Source organism: Columba livia, chromosome 5 (genome assembly GCF_036013475.1).
Source record: "Columba livia isolate bColLiv1 breed racing homer chromosome 5, bColLiv1.pat.W.v2, whole genome shotgun sequence".
NCBI classification, from domain to species: domain Eukaryota; kingdom Metazoa; phylum Chordata; class Aves; order Columbiformes; family Columbidae; genus Columba; species Columba livia.
The window spans coordinates 68498124-68513421 of record NC_088606.1 but is presented as its reverse complement, the minus strand read 5'-3'; the positions used below and the strand labels follow the sequence as shown (position 1 = coordinate 68513421).

Here is a 15298-nt window from a genome sequence, read left to right as displayed (position 1 = left end):
TTCTGGGAAGCTTGGGAGAGGCAAATGGAACTGAAACATCTTTCCCAAAATCTCCTTCACCCGCCGGGCGCCCCCGGCAGCTCGAGCATCCCCGTGTCCCCCCGGAGCCCCGGCTGCAAACACCATCGCTGCAAGAGCGAAGGGTGTGCGTATCGCCTGGGCTGAGATCGGTACGTATAACCCTTTTATAACTTGTTTCTCCTCTGCGTTGCTCTCGGGTCAGGCCTTCCTGAGCGAGCCGGGCAGGAGCGCTTTGCGCCGACGCCCAGGTCCTCATGGTGCCCGCTCCTGTGCTCACACACTACGTGTGGTTTTGGAGACCTGCTGCGAAAATTAAGCCAGTTATGGGGGCTGAGATTCAACCCCAGCAGCCAAAGCCTCAGTCAGAAAGATAAAACCAGGCTTAGGGATGGGTAGGCTGGTTTTGGAGGGAGGTACAATCACCTCTTAGCAAGGGGTGCAGAACCAGGTGGGGTGGAGCTACTTTCTATTTGCAGCTGCGGCCTTTACCATGTCTTATGCTTTTATTTTTAATAAAAAATAGAGGGTTTGGGTTTTGAAGGCTGCACCTGGAGGGAGGAGCAGCGTGTGGACCTGTCCTCTCTGCAGCCCAAACCCGTTCCCGGGGGCAAAGCGGGAGCGGAGCTGCCAGCAGCATCTGCCAACAGGGGCTGGTTCTAGAACCCAAATAAGCGCAACTCACCTCTAATGAATTGCTTTGATTTAAGCCCAGAGCAGAAAAATTGAGATTGTCTGGGTGTTGCGATGTTTCCTGGCTTAAGATGCCTGACCTGGGGCTGCTGTGTCTGGGGGTGCAGGAGGACAAGAGCCTGATCAAGGTGATTTTCCTCAGCACAGCTGACTCCTCTCTCCCAAATGAGCAGTTTTGGGTGAGTCTTGTGGGGCACGTGGCTGGGTCCTGGCCCCCCTGAAGGTCTCACTGCCCTGGGTGTCCCCCAAGAATGGGGCTCGGGCTGGGACACGAGACACCCTGTGCCAAACCCGCTGCTGCAGGAGGCACCGCTGTGGTTTGGCTGCGCCGGCGGGCGCGGAGAGCAGCTCCCTGGTGAGCACCGCGGCGAGAGGAGACAATGGTCCGAGCGGTTCCCAAGTGCCGTTACTATTTATATGCCCACGTTTTCAATGCGAGTCCCGCTGCTCGTTTTATTGCCATTATAAATAGCCGCCAAGTTCCCTGGGAGTTCGTGGAACTTCGGGATTGCTTTCCAGGGGGAATCTAGGGTTGAGTTTTAGGGTTTTCAGAAACTATGCCACCCTTTTTTTTGTTTTTCTTTTAAACTCTTTACTAGCTGAACTCTAACAACAAGCACAAGGCTCCATAAGGCACAGAGAATCCCAGCCCAGCCAAAGGCTTTTGCTGGCCCTGCAAGGAGAGGCTGGGAACTGCAGCGGGGGGGAACGCGGATGGAAAACCCCACCGGAGCATCCAGCGGCCACTGGCTCCTGGGGTCGGTGCCCGAGGCGGCCGCTCCGGGTCGGGCACCGGGGGCAGGTACCGCGGTGGGGCAGCCCTGCTCTCGGGCCCCAGGCAACCTGCTTTGGCTCATCACTGCATCTCCTGCCCTGTATATATAAGGGAAAAAACCCTGTTTTTTTGGGTGAAGGCTCTTAAGGTAACGTAGGGTCCCTCCCCAGAGTGAGAGCTCGGACGGAGCCTGGGATGCGGCTGCTCCCACCTTGGCAAAACTGAGGAGAGACGCCAAGTCCCGGAGCTGCTTCGCTGCTCCTGCCAGTCTGCTTTTGCTCTCTTTTCTTTGTCTTTTTTCTTTCTTCAATAATAATGTATTAAAACAAGCACGCACCCCAGGCAGGCTGCGTGTCCCGGGGGCAGCCGGCGCTCCGAGGCCGTGCAACAACATTGACGGTGAGGGCTGGTCCTCTCCAACGCAGCCCTGTGCTCCCACCCTGAGCCCCCGCAGCTCTTCTGCTCTCTGTTCGTCTGGCCAGCCTGAAGCATAACGGCAGGATTTTTAAAAGGATGCAATGTGCGATTTTCAGGGTGTACTCCAAAGTTTCTCCTATGGGGTATATCCCGTGGGGAATGAGGCTTGGTGCCTGTTTCCTGGGTGTTCACCAAAAAGCTTCGATTGCCCAGCTCTGCATGTTGGTGCTGCTGGGTTTAATGTATTTTCCCACTGATCCCAGCAAAATCCCTCAGGGGTCTGTAAATCAAAATCTCTTCTGCAGCCGGGGGCTCAGGAAGCGCCTGTGGATGTAAAATGGGAAACTCGAGGTCTCTTCAGCCCTACAAGGTCAGGGAGGAGGAAAAGACGCCCCGTTCTGCAGAGGAAGAGACTCAAATCTGTTAAAAAAACTGTGTGAGAAGAGGGGCAGGTCGGCTGGCTGGAAAACAGGCTGACTGCCCCCAAAAGGCTTTTTCTCCGGTACCAGACAAGGAGAAATGGTTGTTCTTGGTGGTCTGAGGGAACCAAGGAGCTGAACGGGGGCTCCAGCGCGTTGTGCTGTCGCTCCTGAGGGGCAAGAATGGGTCAAACTGTTCTGTAGCCCCCAAACCAAGGAGCCGATGAACGCGGGGGGAGGGCTCAGCACAGCACCCCACGCTGCCGCCTGCTCGCGGAGATGGCGGGGGCCCCAGTTTGGCAAAACACCGAGTTGCTGAAACCTCCGGCAGGGCTTTCCCTGGCGTGCAAGGAGGAGATTTGAGCTGCTTTTTAAGAAAAGCTTTCTAGAAATCCCCCTGTTTCTCTGGCACCCCCCGGGGGCAGCACCCCCCGTCCCCACCAGACTGCCCGTCCCGGGTTTCTCTAACCCCGTCTGGATCAGCTATTCGTGGCCCCTCTGCCGTCCCGCAGCCGCGGTTTAATCGTGTTCCATGTGACAGAGCTTTGCCCTGAGCCGCTGCTGCCAAATAACCCCATCGGCCACCCCCTGCCCGTTTTGGGGTGAGCAATGGGGAACTGCTGATCCCTGTGCAGCTTCTCTGAGTTTTGGGGCCGCTGTCACATCCCGTCCGTCCCCCTGCCCGGCACTGGGGGGTTAAACCCTCCCGGCGCAGCAGGGACCGCAGCGCCAGCTCCAGGGTGGTTCTTTCTGATCCCTTCTGCCCTGTTTCCGCGTGGTTTGTACCCAAGCCGTGCTCTCGCTTGGGCAGATGGATTTACAAAGCCGTGTAAAGCGTGTGGTAAATCCCACCCCCACGACTTGCTGGGCTCGGGTTTGTGTTGTAGCTGAGCAGCTTTGACTCACCGTGGGCTTTTATTAACTTCTGCTTGTTGCCTTTTTCCAGGTTGTGGGGTGAGTTGAGCAGCGCGAGTCCCACGACCTTGCCTGTAACTTTTTTGGGGAAGCAGGAGCCCTTCTTCTTTCTTTTTTTTTTAATGCTTTTCCCTTCATTTTTATCTAGTATCTGTTCCGTAACCTTGATGGATTTTTTGGGGGGGTCCTGTGAGAGCTGTGACCTCTTTCTCTAGCCCTTCCCACCCAAACGCGTCTCCATCACCTACAGCTTCACTGTCACCTCTTCTAATCCGGAGGGATCACTTCCCGGGGATCCCCAGTCCTGTTTTGGAGGGACACCGCTGGCCCCGTGTTGTCTGCAGCTCCTTGGTGAAGTTTTGCCTCATTCTCTCTCCTCCTCCTGCATCCCCTTGCTGTCCCCACTCTGGAGCCCCCGTGAGCTGCTTGTCCTGATGTGATCGACCTGTTTTCCCTCCGTCCCACCCTGGAGACTGTCCCAGCTGAAATGAGAAGTTAATCCTGGAGCTGCCTGTGGGAAAGGCCCCTCCAGGGCTTATTTGGGGCACAGATGAGAATTCTCCTGGTGGATTTGGTCATCCTGAGACTGTCCCGAAGAGCAGCATCTCCTGGGGTGAGCAGTGCCTTTGTCTCAGGGTGCGGGGATTGGGCTTGGTGGGGTTTTGACTGGATGCAGAATGGGAAAACTCTTTGAAATCTCTATTATTTTAATATCTTGGCAGCCAGCAGGCTGTAATGTCCCTTGTAAAATCCAGCTCTTCTCTGGTAGGGGGGAACTCATGGGATGCATGTGTGGGGCATGGGGAAGTGCACGAAAGTCCCAGATTTCCAGAGTGTTCTGCACTGGTGGGAATCACGGTGGTCCCAGGGAGGCTCTGTCCCCTGCAGGCTGCTCTGATTTGGGGTGCAGGCAGCACCTGGGCTGACCTCGGGGACCCCAGGCAGCTCCTTCAGTGTGAGGCAGAATCAGGGAGAAAATCCCCCCAAATATAATAATATAACAATAATAAGCCAAGGCAGCAGAACGGGAAGGCTTAGTGCTGCCACAGCTTTCTCGTGTGTGGGTTTGCAAGTGTGTAGCAAGGGCTCAACCTGAGCCACCTCAAACTTTGCAAAAAATCCCTTTAAAAGGATTCCCCTATCAATAAATGTTTTGGTTTGGTTTGTTTCCTGCCTCTGTTTGCAGCATAACCACCTGCGGGCTGGTGCGGGACGCGGGGTGGGAGGGAGCAGCCGTGCCTGGCTTGGATAACGCTCCGGCTTACTTGGGCTCAAGTTCCCTCGGCTGGAAAGGTCCCTCCCGGGGCCCGGAGGAAAAACCGCCCTGGGGAAAGCGGAGAAAAGCATCAGGTCTTGAGCGCTTGGTTATCGGCGGCCACTTCTGGGGCTGCTGGAGCAGCTTTTCACCTGCCTTTAGGTAAGAAACGCAGCTGTGCTGTCGCTGGGCTGGGGGATGCGCTGTGGGGGTCCCCTGGGCTGGGACAGGTGACACCTGGCACCAAAAGGCACTGGACGAGGTGGCAGCGGTTGGGGCAGCCTGGGATGGGGGGACAAGCTGCTCCCACCCTCATGTTGTCACCACTGGTGGCCCCGTGCCCAGGGGGTGCCACCAGCCCGTGCCCGCAGGTGACTTTTCTCCCTGCTCTGTGCATTAATCGAACACTTTTGGAGGGGAGGGGATGGCAGAACAAGCGGTCCCTGGCACGTTGCATTCCACTCCTTTCTCCAACCGCCAAGACGTTGTTTTTTTCTGCCCCCCCCGGCTATTTACTGCTGCTCGGCAAAGCCGCGTCACCGAGCACAACCCCAAAGCTCTGCGGGGGCTCCGGCGCTGCCTCGTCCCTCCGTGTCCCCTCCCGCACGGGTCCCCACGGCCGTGGTGACACCTGGGTCGTGGTCGCGCTGCCGTGTCCGAGCCCGACACGGGGATTGCCCAGCGGAGCGAGGCTGCAGAGACTCCTCTGACCTCCCGTTGCTGCGCACAGAAGGGCATCGCAGCTTGGCTTTATTAACTCCTCTCTTGCAGTCTTTTCCTTTCTTCTATTTTCTCTTCCAATTTTTTCCTTTTTTTTTTTCCTTATTTTCCATTTTATTTTCCTTATTTTTTCTATTTTCTTTTCCCATTTTTCCATTTTCTTTTGTATTTTTCCCCTTTCGCATTTTTTCCATTTTCTCTTATTTTTCCCTTTCCCCCTGTTTTCTTTTCCATTTTTTCCTTATTTTCAATTTTTTCCCACTTTTCCCTTATTTTTCCATTTTCTTTTTCCATTTTTCCTTATTTTTCCATTTTTTCCCCTTTTTTCCATTTTTTTTCCCCTTATTTCCCTTCCCCACACCCCCCTTTCCTTTTTTCTTTACCGTTCTTTGGGAGCACCCCCAGAAGCGGCTTTTCCCGCTCTCCCCGCTGCAGGAGGGCCGGCCACCACCGCCGTGCCAGCTCGCCATGCCGCTCGCCCGCCCCACCGGCCACCTCCCCGAGGCCGCCTGGACGTCGGGCTTCAGGGAGATGACGGAGCCCTGGAAGGGCGCCGTGGGCTGCCTCGGCGTCGCTGTCTTCTTCGCCATGACCATCGGCATCATCTCGTGGCAGGCGCTGGAGCAGCCCCCCGAGGAGTGGGTGCTGCGGGGCCGCGCCGGGGGGCTGCTGTGGGAGTGCCGGGGGGCTCTGCTGCTGCGGGCGCTGCCGGGGGGGCGGCCGGCGGCGCTGATCTGGGTGGGCAGCGTGCCAGCCGCGCAGCCGCCCCCGCCCCGCGACCGCTGCTGGCAGGAGGGGGGGCGCTTCTGCTACGCCTGGGAGGAGGACGCTGAGCTGCACCTGTCCCTCGAGCCCCCCCCGGCCCCCGCCACCGAGTGCTACGGCGTCCAATGGACCCCCCTGCGCCCTGACGTCGTGCTGAAGGTAACGGGGACCCCCGCGCCCTCCTCCAAACCAGGGCGTTTGGGCTAAACCCAGACAAAGATGGGGAGGATCTAGCCCAAGCACCCGATTTCCCAGTGTGGTTATGGGGTTCCCAAAGCCCCCATAGCTGGGGTGGGAAAAGCACCTTTGGGAGCCTCATGCCTTGACGCTGAGCCCCCAAAACACTGGGGGACCATGGCCATCTCCTCCCAGTGCTGCACTGGGAATCCAGCATGGGAGAACCACCATCTAGAGGTGAAATAAATAACTCCAGAACTTGACATGTAAAGAACCCCGGAAGATGACAATGACAATGCTGGCAGGTTCCTTCCAGCCACAGACGCAGAGCGGCAGCTCTCTCGGGACGGGATCCATCCGTGTCCGCTGCCGCAAGCATTCACAGGGGCTTTTTATACATTTTGTGTGTGTGTGTGTCCTTCCCAGTGTTCTCCGTCAGCTAAATAAAAGCAGAGTCTGCAAATGAGCTGAGGGGGGGGAGGGAACCCCCCGGGACTGCGGGCAGCAGGGGAGCAGGACGGGATCCTGCCCGAACGGGGAGGTTTTCCCTTTTAGCCGTAAATCGCCTGTTGAGATCCCTTTGGGCCAGTGGAAGTCGTTGCCTGAACACGACGGCTGCACGTGGGACGTCGGTTTGGGGTGGGCAAGAGCGGGACAGGATAGGTTTCTTTTCCCCACTTTTTTAATTGAAAAAAAACCTGTTGAAATATTTGATCCAGCAAAAAGTGAGTTCAGAAGAGTCTTGCTCTGCACTCCCATCTCTGCCGGCTGCCGTAAGCCGTGCAGCCGGCTCCTGGCACAGCTATCCTCAGCCTCCAGCCTTTCCACTTTAATAATTTACATCTGCCCTCCCTGAGCCAGCCTTCCCCTCCCTCTGCCCGCAGCAGAGCCGGCTCAGGCTGCTGGACCGGGGCCAGAAGTTCCCTTTCCTTGAGCGGGGCCGTCCCGGCCGCCCCCGCAGCCCCAGCCCCACGTTTCGGGGAAGCCCGGCCCGCGCCGTCACGCGGGAGGATAAGTCCGGCTGATCCCGCTTTGGCAGCAAGGAGAAGGGGTTAGAGGCTTTGAAGCGAAAACTGATGGTTTCTGAAAGGTGGCAGAGAAGGGATGTTATTTGAGTTCATCTATCTAAAACCGGCGGGCTTTGGGGAGGATTTCTTGTGTTTATTATTATTATTAAGTAAACCATAATTTTCAGGGATAGGCTTTTTATTCCTGAGGTGGGATTTTTGTATTCCTCCACCTAGCTGCACATTGAACAGGGATGTATAAGGGCGAAAAGGAAGGAAAGTTGTTGGTTTTGGCTTTAATCAGCAAGTTAACTTTTCTGTGTCCTTCAAGGCAAACAAAGCTCACAGCTTGCGTTACTGACTCGTGCTACGATTTTGTTTCTCCTCCTGCTCTTCACCACTCGATAACTTTAAGGAACCTGCGGGCTGAGAAATCCAGCGCTTAGACAGAATTTCAGCATTTTTGGTGCCTGGAAGATCAGCTCTTGTTCTCATAGAGGAAAAACCTAAACCCAAGCATGTTCTGCTAGATCAGGTGCAGAAAGCGAAGCGTGAGCACCCACTGCTTTGTGCATAAAACACCTGACTCTATGGATTTGGGATTTTTTGTCCTGGGAAAATCTGTCCCCTGACGGTGCTGAGGATGCTGGGGTAACACGCGGGGGTTTGCCCCTCCAACTCGCAATAGCTGTGTGTTCCTCGTCCCCGTGGCACTCCTGACGCTGCTCTCTCGGCTGCAGGATTGCTTCTCCATGGCCAACGTGTCCTGGTACGGGGGGCCCAGCATGGGCGCCCAGCGCTGGCCCCTCAACGGCGCCGACAGCCCCGTGCAGCCCTTGGTCACTGGCGACCTCGGCACCAACCCCACCGGCTACGGGCCCCTCCTGGAGAGGCTCTTCCTGGGCTCCACAGGTAACCGCGTCCTGTTCCTCCAAACCCTGGGCTCCTCCATCCCTCTCCTCATCTATAAAGCAATTAAAGGCAGGGCTGGTGTCTCCGAGGTTAAAATACCCAACGTGTGTCCCGCTGTCACTCATCACCACCCAAGGGATGGATGCCACCCTGCCCCATCCGTGGGGAAAAGGCCACGATATTAAACCTCAGCGGGCTGCATCTCCAAGTTGGTGCCTGAGAGGAAGGGGTGGCCCGAGTCACCCCAGGGAGATGCCAGGTGCTTGGTTTTGTTTGTTTGGGTGTTTTTAAGCAGAGCTCAGTGTCTGTGGCCGCATCCTCCAGCTCCTCTCCAGTGGCTTCTCCCCGAGCCCGGCGGGTCCCCGGTGCTGTGGTGGGTGCTGGATGCGGGCAGGGTTCAGTGGCTGTGGGCATTTTTGGGTGGCTATTTGGGCTGCTCTGCAGTACACCAAACTTTAGATGTCCCCCAAATGAATCAGTCAATCTGCAGCTGCCCTGCAGTGATGAAGCTGAAGCTGCTCCCTAAGCTGAATGCAAAAAGGCAAGAAATGGGGCAAATCATAGAATGGTTGGGGTGGAAGGGACCCTAGAGCTCCTCCAGTTCCCCCCTGCCATGAGCAGGGACACCTTCACCAGCCCAGGTTGCTCAGACCCCGTCCAGCCTGGCCTGGGATGTCTCAGGGATGGTTCATCCACCACCTCTCTGGGGACCTGGGCCAGGCTCTCACCACCCTCAGGGGCAACGACTTCCAGCCCTTGAGCAGCATTTTGGAGGTTAGCAGGGAACAGCGGAGCAGAGAGCGGGGATGTGTTTGGTGGCCGGATCTGCGGCTGGGACTGGTCCGTGGGGTCCTGATACCGCTCGGGCTCTGCCCCACGCGTCCCTGTCCCCATGGCCACCAGTGCGGGGACAGTGAGGAGCCGGGCGCTCGCTGAGACCCCATTTCCCTCCTCTCTCCCGCAGGAGTGACGGTGACGGTGGCACCCGACGTGCCCCTTCTCCTGTCCCTGGAGCGGGAGCGGCAGTTCTGCCTGGTGTCCCCGGCGGGCCCCGCGGCGCAGCCCCTGCGCTACCGCCTGTGCCTCAGCCCCGACGTGGCGGCCGCCGCGCGGCACACGGGCAGCCGGCTGGCGGGGCCGGCGCGGGCGCTGCCCGACACGGCGCTGCTCGGGTAAGGTGCTCCTGTCCCCATCCCAGCCCTTGTCCCCATCCCTGCCTGGAGTGTCTTGTGCTGGCACAAGGCACAAACGCCCCTCTCCGACTCTTTCCAGGTCTCCAATCTGGCGATATCATGGCCCTGCGGGCTCGGCCGCTAAGATCAAGCGAGGCTTGCGGGCGCTGGCCAGGAGACTGAAGCGGCATGGGCTGCAGGAGGGGGTCCTGGCGCTGGGGGAGCGTGGCACTGCCATCCTCGCCGCTGCGGTACGTCCCCACCTGCCGCTGCCGCGCCGGGTGGCAAATGGAGAGCTGCCATTTGGTACTGTTAAATCATAGAATCACAGGATGGTTCGGGTTGAAGGGACCTCCCCAGCGCCACCCCTGCCATGAGCAGGGACATCTTCGCCAGCCCAGGTTGCTCAGAGCCCCGTCCAGCCTGGCCTGGGATGTCTCCAGGGATGGTTCATCCACCACCTCTCTGGCCAACCTGGGCCAGGCTCTCAGTGTAAAAATCCCACTGAGTAAAGTGCAAATGCACCTGTTCTGTGGGGTAGGGGCTGTGCTGGTGTACTGGAGCTCCCCTCCCCGTGAAGGGACGCTCGGTTTGGGGTCTCACCCTATGCAGGTGGTGACACTGAGCAGACAGTGCTTGGTGGCTTTGCCACTCCTAAAAAATCCACCATTTTCCGCCTTTCCCAGCAGGACCACGTTGTCCCGGAGCGGAGGAAGCGCCAGGACTCTGCCCAGGGCTGGGACCCGTCTGCCATCGCGCCGCTGCAGCTCGCCATCACGCTGTCCCCGTACGCCAGCATCGCGTCCCCGCTCTTCCTGCGCTCGCTGCAGGACGGGGACACGGAGAGCCGCTGGCTGAGCCTCCCGCCCCAGCACGGGGGCTGCTCGGTACGAGACCCCCTGCAACCCCTGGGCGTGCTGCTCATCCCAAAATCAGCATGAAAGCTGAATAACTACCTGCAGAGGGACAGCCTGGTGCTCCGGCATTGGGCGCAAAGCGGTGCCCGGGGCAGCAGATGTTCTCTTGTTGCATAGGGAAGCAGCTTCCAAATTTCCGCTTCCAAAAGATACTTTTTTAAAGTAGCTAGTGTTTGAAAAATCCCTGCAGTTCCCATTAAAACAGTCATTTTAATTTGCCGCCAACTTGGGGATCTTGGGGGGTCTCGAGAGTGAGCGCACACCTCTACGTGTTGCACCACGACGGTGCCAATTGTGGTAGGGCAGGATGGGGCAGGGCGGCCGTCCCCCGGCCTTTCAGCCCAGGGCTGGCGGGGTATTGTAAGGGCTGTTCACTGGAGATGTTCACGTTCTGCGCAGGTCCCGCTGCTGAGCACGTGGAAGGGCCGGCTGTGCGCCCGGCTCAACGTCACCAGCGAGGCGGCGCTGGGCTGGTACCTGGCGCGGGCGCGGCGGCTGCGGCAGCTGCTGGGGGCCGCGTACGTGGCGGTGGAGGGCGCCGAGGGCAACTCCTTCCTGCAGCGAGCCGTGCCCCCGCCCGCCGAGCTGGACGGCGACCGCTACACCGGGGCGCTGGCCGCGGCGCTGGCGACGCTGGGAAATGCCACCATCATCAGCGCCGGTGCCAGGTGGGTGCCGCGAGAAGGCGCTTTGCTGGAGCTGTACGGTGCTTTAAACATGCCCCGGGTGATGCTTTAGAGAGGCCCAGTGGATGCTTGATTGCATTAATGCCAGATGCAATAAAAACTCACTTTGTCATTTATGGCTGTTTAAGCTTCGGGTCACTTGGAGGTTGAACTCCAGAGTCTTGGCCAAATCCCTGCCTTGGCAATCGCCTGCAGTGCCAAACAACTGCCATTTTCTGACTTTTCACACTTGCATAGCCCACAGCAGGGCTAATTTATTAATTAGCAGTTGTAACAAGCCTCGCAGACCCTTGGGTGAAAGGCACCAAAAGCCACTACTTTTCTCCCCCTGTTGTTTTTCTGTTTGGCAAATGAGAAAGAATACACAGGCTGTTGGCAAAATGATCAGTTTCATGTTATAGACAGGGCATTGATGGTAAAGTGCCTGGGAAGGCAACTTCAACATGGTTTATTTTCAGAGGCACAGCGAAGTCCCGCACGCTGGGGCGGTGACGAGCTGGCAGCCGGTCTGGATGGCTCTTGGTCACCTGCAAGAGCAGAGGGCTGGAAATGCCCCTTTTCTAACCATTCTGTAGCCTGATCAGGATCAAACGTTTCCTGGTGGGCACTTCCCACAGCAGAAATGTTTCCTAAGCCCCCGCATCAGCCTTCCCAGCTCCCAGGGTGGAAAACTGTCCCTGGGAGACCTTTGGGGTGTAAAAAGGGCTGCGAGGTCAAGGAGGGAACCCAGCTCTAGGAGAGAGCAGGCTCAGCCTAACAATAGCCCTGGGTTAGATGAGCTCCAGACCATTTTTCAAGCCAAAGCTCATGGTGAAGACCCAGACCTGCTCCTTTTTTGGCCACAGAAATGCTGTCTCCTGTGCCGGGCTGCTGTGTGGCCTGGCCCCCCAAGGCACAGAAATGCTACTGGGGGGAAAAAACCACCATGGGGAAAAGAATGTTTTCCTTTGCCAAACGGACAGAAGCGCTGTCAGGAACGGCAGCGGCTCAGTGGGAACCAGAGGTGCACAAACGGGAGCGGGAGGCGCGACCCTCCCCGCGGGACGTGTCCCCGGGTGTCCCGTGGGGCAGGTGCCGTGGCTGCGGGTGCCCAGGGGCTGAGGGTGCCGCTGGAGGTGCCAAGCGAGGTTTTGTGTCCCCAGCTCCAGCCACCTGCCGCTGTTCGTGCAGATGAGCCCGCGGCGCGCGGACTGGAGCCACGCGGGGCTCAAGGGGCTGGTTCCCTCCGTGCTGCACTACAGCCTCCTGGGCTACAGCTTCTTCATCCCCGACGCAGTAGGTAATCCATTTATTTTTGGCTTTTTTCCCCCCTCATTTCTGGCTTTTCTGCAGAGGCTTTCGCAGCAGTCGCTCAGGCCGGAGCAGTGCGGGAGGTGTGTTTGCGTTAGGTTTTATGAAGCACTTTGCTCTCGCTACCCAATTTTCCACCACGCTACCTTAATTGGGTTGAATGTTACCGGGAAATGGACCGAGGAGCTGAAAACACAAAGCGTTGTGTATGCTAAGAGGCAGCCCCAGGAGCAGGCAGGTCTCTGCGGACGCCTGTCCAGGCTCCTTCGCTGCATGTGGGAGGGAATCCGCTGGCTCCTGTGGCTTTTCTGCAGCTAACCCCCCCAGCTAACCCCAGGCTCCCAGCCGGAACGGGGGTGTTCCAAAGCACCAGCAGCCCCGCTCCACGTTGGTGTTTCTGCTCCAAAGCACAATGGCTTGTGGAATCCTTACGTTAAAACATGATAAAAGTCAAGAAACGATCCTGTAGTCAGGGCCAAGCAGCTCGTTTTCCCCTCTCCTTGGATGTTATTTGTGGAGAAGCAGGGTGGCTTCATGTGGAGTGGTGGATCTGGAGCGGAGCCCCAAAGACAGCCCTGGAAAAGGGGGTTCTGGAGCAGTTTTTTAAATTTCCCCTCTATTTTCAGCCAGTTTTTCTTCGAAAGCAAGGCTGAGGCAATCCCGGCGTGCCAAAGAGATGTTGAACCCCTTGGCCTATCTCAGCCGAGCTGGACAGGAGCAGATCCCCTGCACGGGGGCTGTGGCTCCATCTGCTGCTGGGGCGGGGGGTCCATGGGCTGTGTCACCCCCGCTGTCCCACCCCCTTCTGCCCTTCTCAAGCCCCGCTGGTGCTTGAGGGGAGGAACTGGGATCCCCTGACACTTCCCCTATGTGTTATTAATACAATTAATTAATTAGTGACACTCTCCTTCTCCAACACTCTCCACTATGAATTTGAAGGCATCCACGTTCCCATCACGCTTCATCTTTGCACATCAAAGCAGCAGGAAAGTCCAGCATTTTCATAACGCTTTTCTTTGAGGAGAGAAATCCCTTTTTACAAAGTTCTGCCAAAATTTAGGAAGTCCTGAGACACCATCCCAGCACATCTGGCCCCGAGGTGGCTGGAAACAGGGGTTGGATTGACACTTGCTGATGGTGATTTAGGGAACAACGCTGGGCTGGGGACAATCCAGCTCCTTTTGCGATGGGGACCGTGTCCTGCCCACTCGGTATTTGGGGCTCACCGCTCCACGAGGTGCCCTCGAGCACCTCACAGGCTCCTTGTCCCTGCAGGAGGGTCCCTGGACGGTGACAGCCCTGGGGACCCGGAGCTGTACGTGCGGTGGCTGCAGATCGTGACGTTCCTGCCCGTGATGGCTTTCGGCACGCCGCCCTGGCTCTGCTGCGACGCCTGGGTACGTACCCGCGGTCCCATGTCACAAATGCCCCCAGAAGCCATCCCGGACCCCCCTGGGGAAAGCTGAGCCTAAAACCCTGTTCGTGCTGCCCACACAGTCCTGCTCCCTGGCCTGGATTGCTATGCGCTCACCACAGCGGTTTTGCTGCAAAATGAACGTTTTTGTGGCTTTATACTTCATGGCTGTGTGCAACCACGGGGCTGGAATCCACACCACCTGCAGAAATGACAGAGTCATTGCACGTCTCTCTCCCTTTTATTTTTTTTTTACTATAGTTTGATCAATTAGTTAATACCTACAGTTTAATTACAGTTTGATCAGTTACTATCTACAGTAGACTGAAGATCCACAGATCCACATTCAAGAGCTTTTTAAACCGTTGGAGGCATTTCCCAGGGATGTCACCTTCAGGCCAATAAAAGGGGAGAGCAGTTCTTAAAATTGGGGGCTCAGGGGAAAACATCATTAAATCTCTTTGCAAACAGCAAAAGAGTTCGGTGTTTCGATTTGGGACATCTCCACCCCCCTGGGTATCACTGCCAGCTGCTGCTCCCAGAGTTCACATCTAAGTGGGAATAAATACCCTGTATCAATTCTCTTTGCACTTGGTCAGCTGCCATAACTTGATCAGGACATCGCGATTCCGTCATTTCTCTTCCCGGCAGGTCCTGAACCTCACCCGCCAATGCATCCAGCGGCACCGGGACCTGGTTGTGCCCCTCATCAGAAAATACAGCGAGGAGTGGCTCAGCTCGGGGTCCCCCATCTTCCGGCCGCCGTGGTGGCTCAGTCCCAGCGACCCAACCGCCTTCACCATCGAGGACGAATTTCTCATTGGAGACGAGGTAGGAAATGTGGGGACTGAATGTCCCCGAAGGGTAATTGGGGACAAATATCTGCACTCTCTCTTTGCATCCTCCGTGAGCTCGTATGGAAGGTGTGTGAAAGCAAAGCGCTGGTGGGGCCATCAGCTCCTTCAGCTTTGCAATTTATTCACAATGAAAAGTCAACAAGACTATTTTGTTTTTGTTTTGATATATACATTTATTTATTTATTGATGTATTTCCTGCAGGTGCTGGTTGCCCCGATAACAGAGAAGGGGCAGAGGTGGCGAGACATCTACCTGCCAGGCGCAGGGCAGGTGTGGACGGACGCCCGCACCGCGCGCGCGTTCCACGGCGGCACCGTCCTCAGGAATTACTCCGCCGGCCTCGCCGAGGTGCCGTTTTTCGTGAGGACCTCCTGAAGTCACAGACTGGCCGGGATGCGCTCGCTCGTCCTTGAGACTATTTCAGCCTATTTGCACTTTTCTACGAACCCTTTTTTATTATTTCAGCAGAAATTGTTTGCCTCTTTTGTTATTCATTGTTATTCTAAAATAGCGGAAATACAGCTTTGGCACAACCGTACACCCACGCGGAACGCTGTCCTATACCTTTCCTGGGTTCTCCTGGTGAAATGTTTGTGTTCTTCAAGATGTCTCCCATCAGTGACCCCAAAAGACGGGTGTCTCAATAACATTTCCAATTAAACATTTGTATCTTTTCCCCGGGTCAGGGCCTGCTGGCTATCTATTTAACTCCCTATGTAGCAGAGGTGTAAACTCCATAGTAAGCCAGAAGCCGTTCTGAGGGTATGATCTTATTGCTAATTACCTCTGGTGATGCTTTATGAGAATGTGGGCATTTCAGTCACTGCCTGTGCTTTATCACAGCTGCTGTGGTGCTGCCGAGCCTCCCTGGGGACAGCCACGGCTCCT

General features: G+C 56.8%; 1 protein-coding gene across 3 annotated transcripts; it reads left to right on the top strand.

Moving 5' to 3' along the window:
* The first annotated feature begins 9 nt into the window (after nucleotides 1-9).
* LOC102088074 (SITS-binding protein-like) lies at nucleotides 10-15084 on the top strand. Of its 3 annotated transcripts, none has more exons than XM_065065664.1 (13): nucleotides 10-170; nucleotides 3488-3850; nucleotides 4424-4654; nucleotides 5648-6136; nucleotides 7902-8073; nucleotides 9038-9245; nucleotides 9346-9496; nucleotides 9932-10132; nucleotides 10562-10830; nucleotides 11991-12127; nucleotides 13414-13535; nucleotides 14204-14383; nucleotides 14612-15084. In XM_065065664.1, exons 4-13 carry the CDS (start codon nucleotides 5681-5683, stop codon nucleotides 14783-14785), a joined length of 2070 nt encoding a protein of 689 aa, XP_064921736.1. In that variant the 5' UTR covers nucleotides 10-170; nucleotides 3488-3850; nucleotides 4424-4654; nucleotides 5648-5680; the 3' UTR covers nucleotides 14786-15084. The 3 variants fall into 3 exon arrangements, with proteins under 3 accessions (XP_064921736.1, XP_064921735.1, XP_064921737.1); XM_065065663.1 differs by lacking the exon at nucleotides 10-170 and adding an exon at nucleotides 3122-3276; XM_065065665.1 differs by lacking the exon at nucleotides 10-170 and having other exon boundaries at nucleotides 3130-3850; nucleotides 9935-10132.
* The last annotated feature ends 214 nt before the right edge of the window (nucleotides 15085-15298 follow it).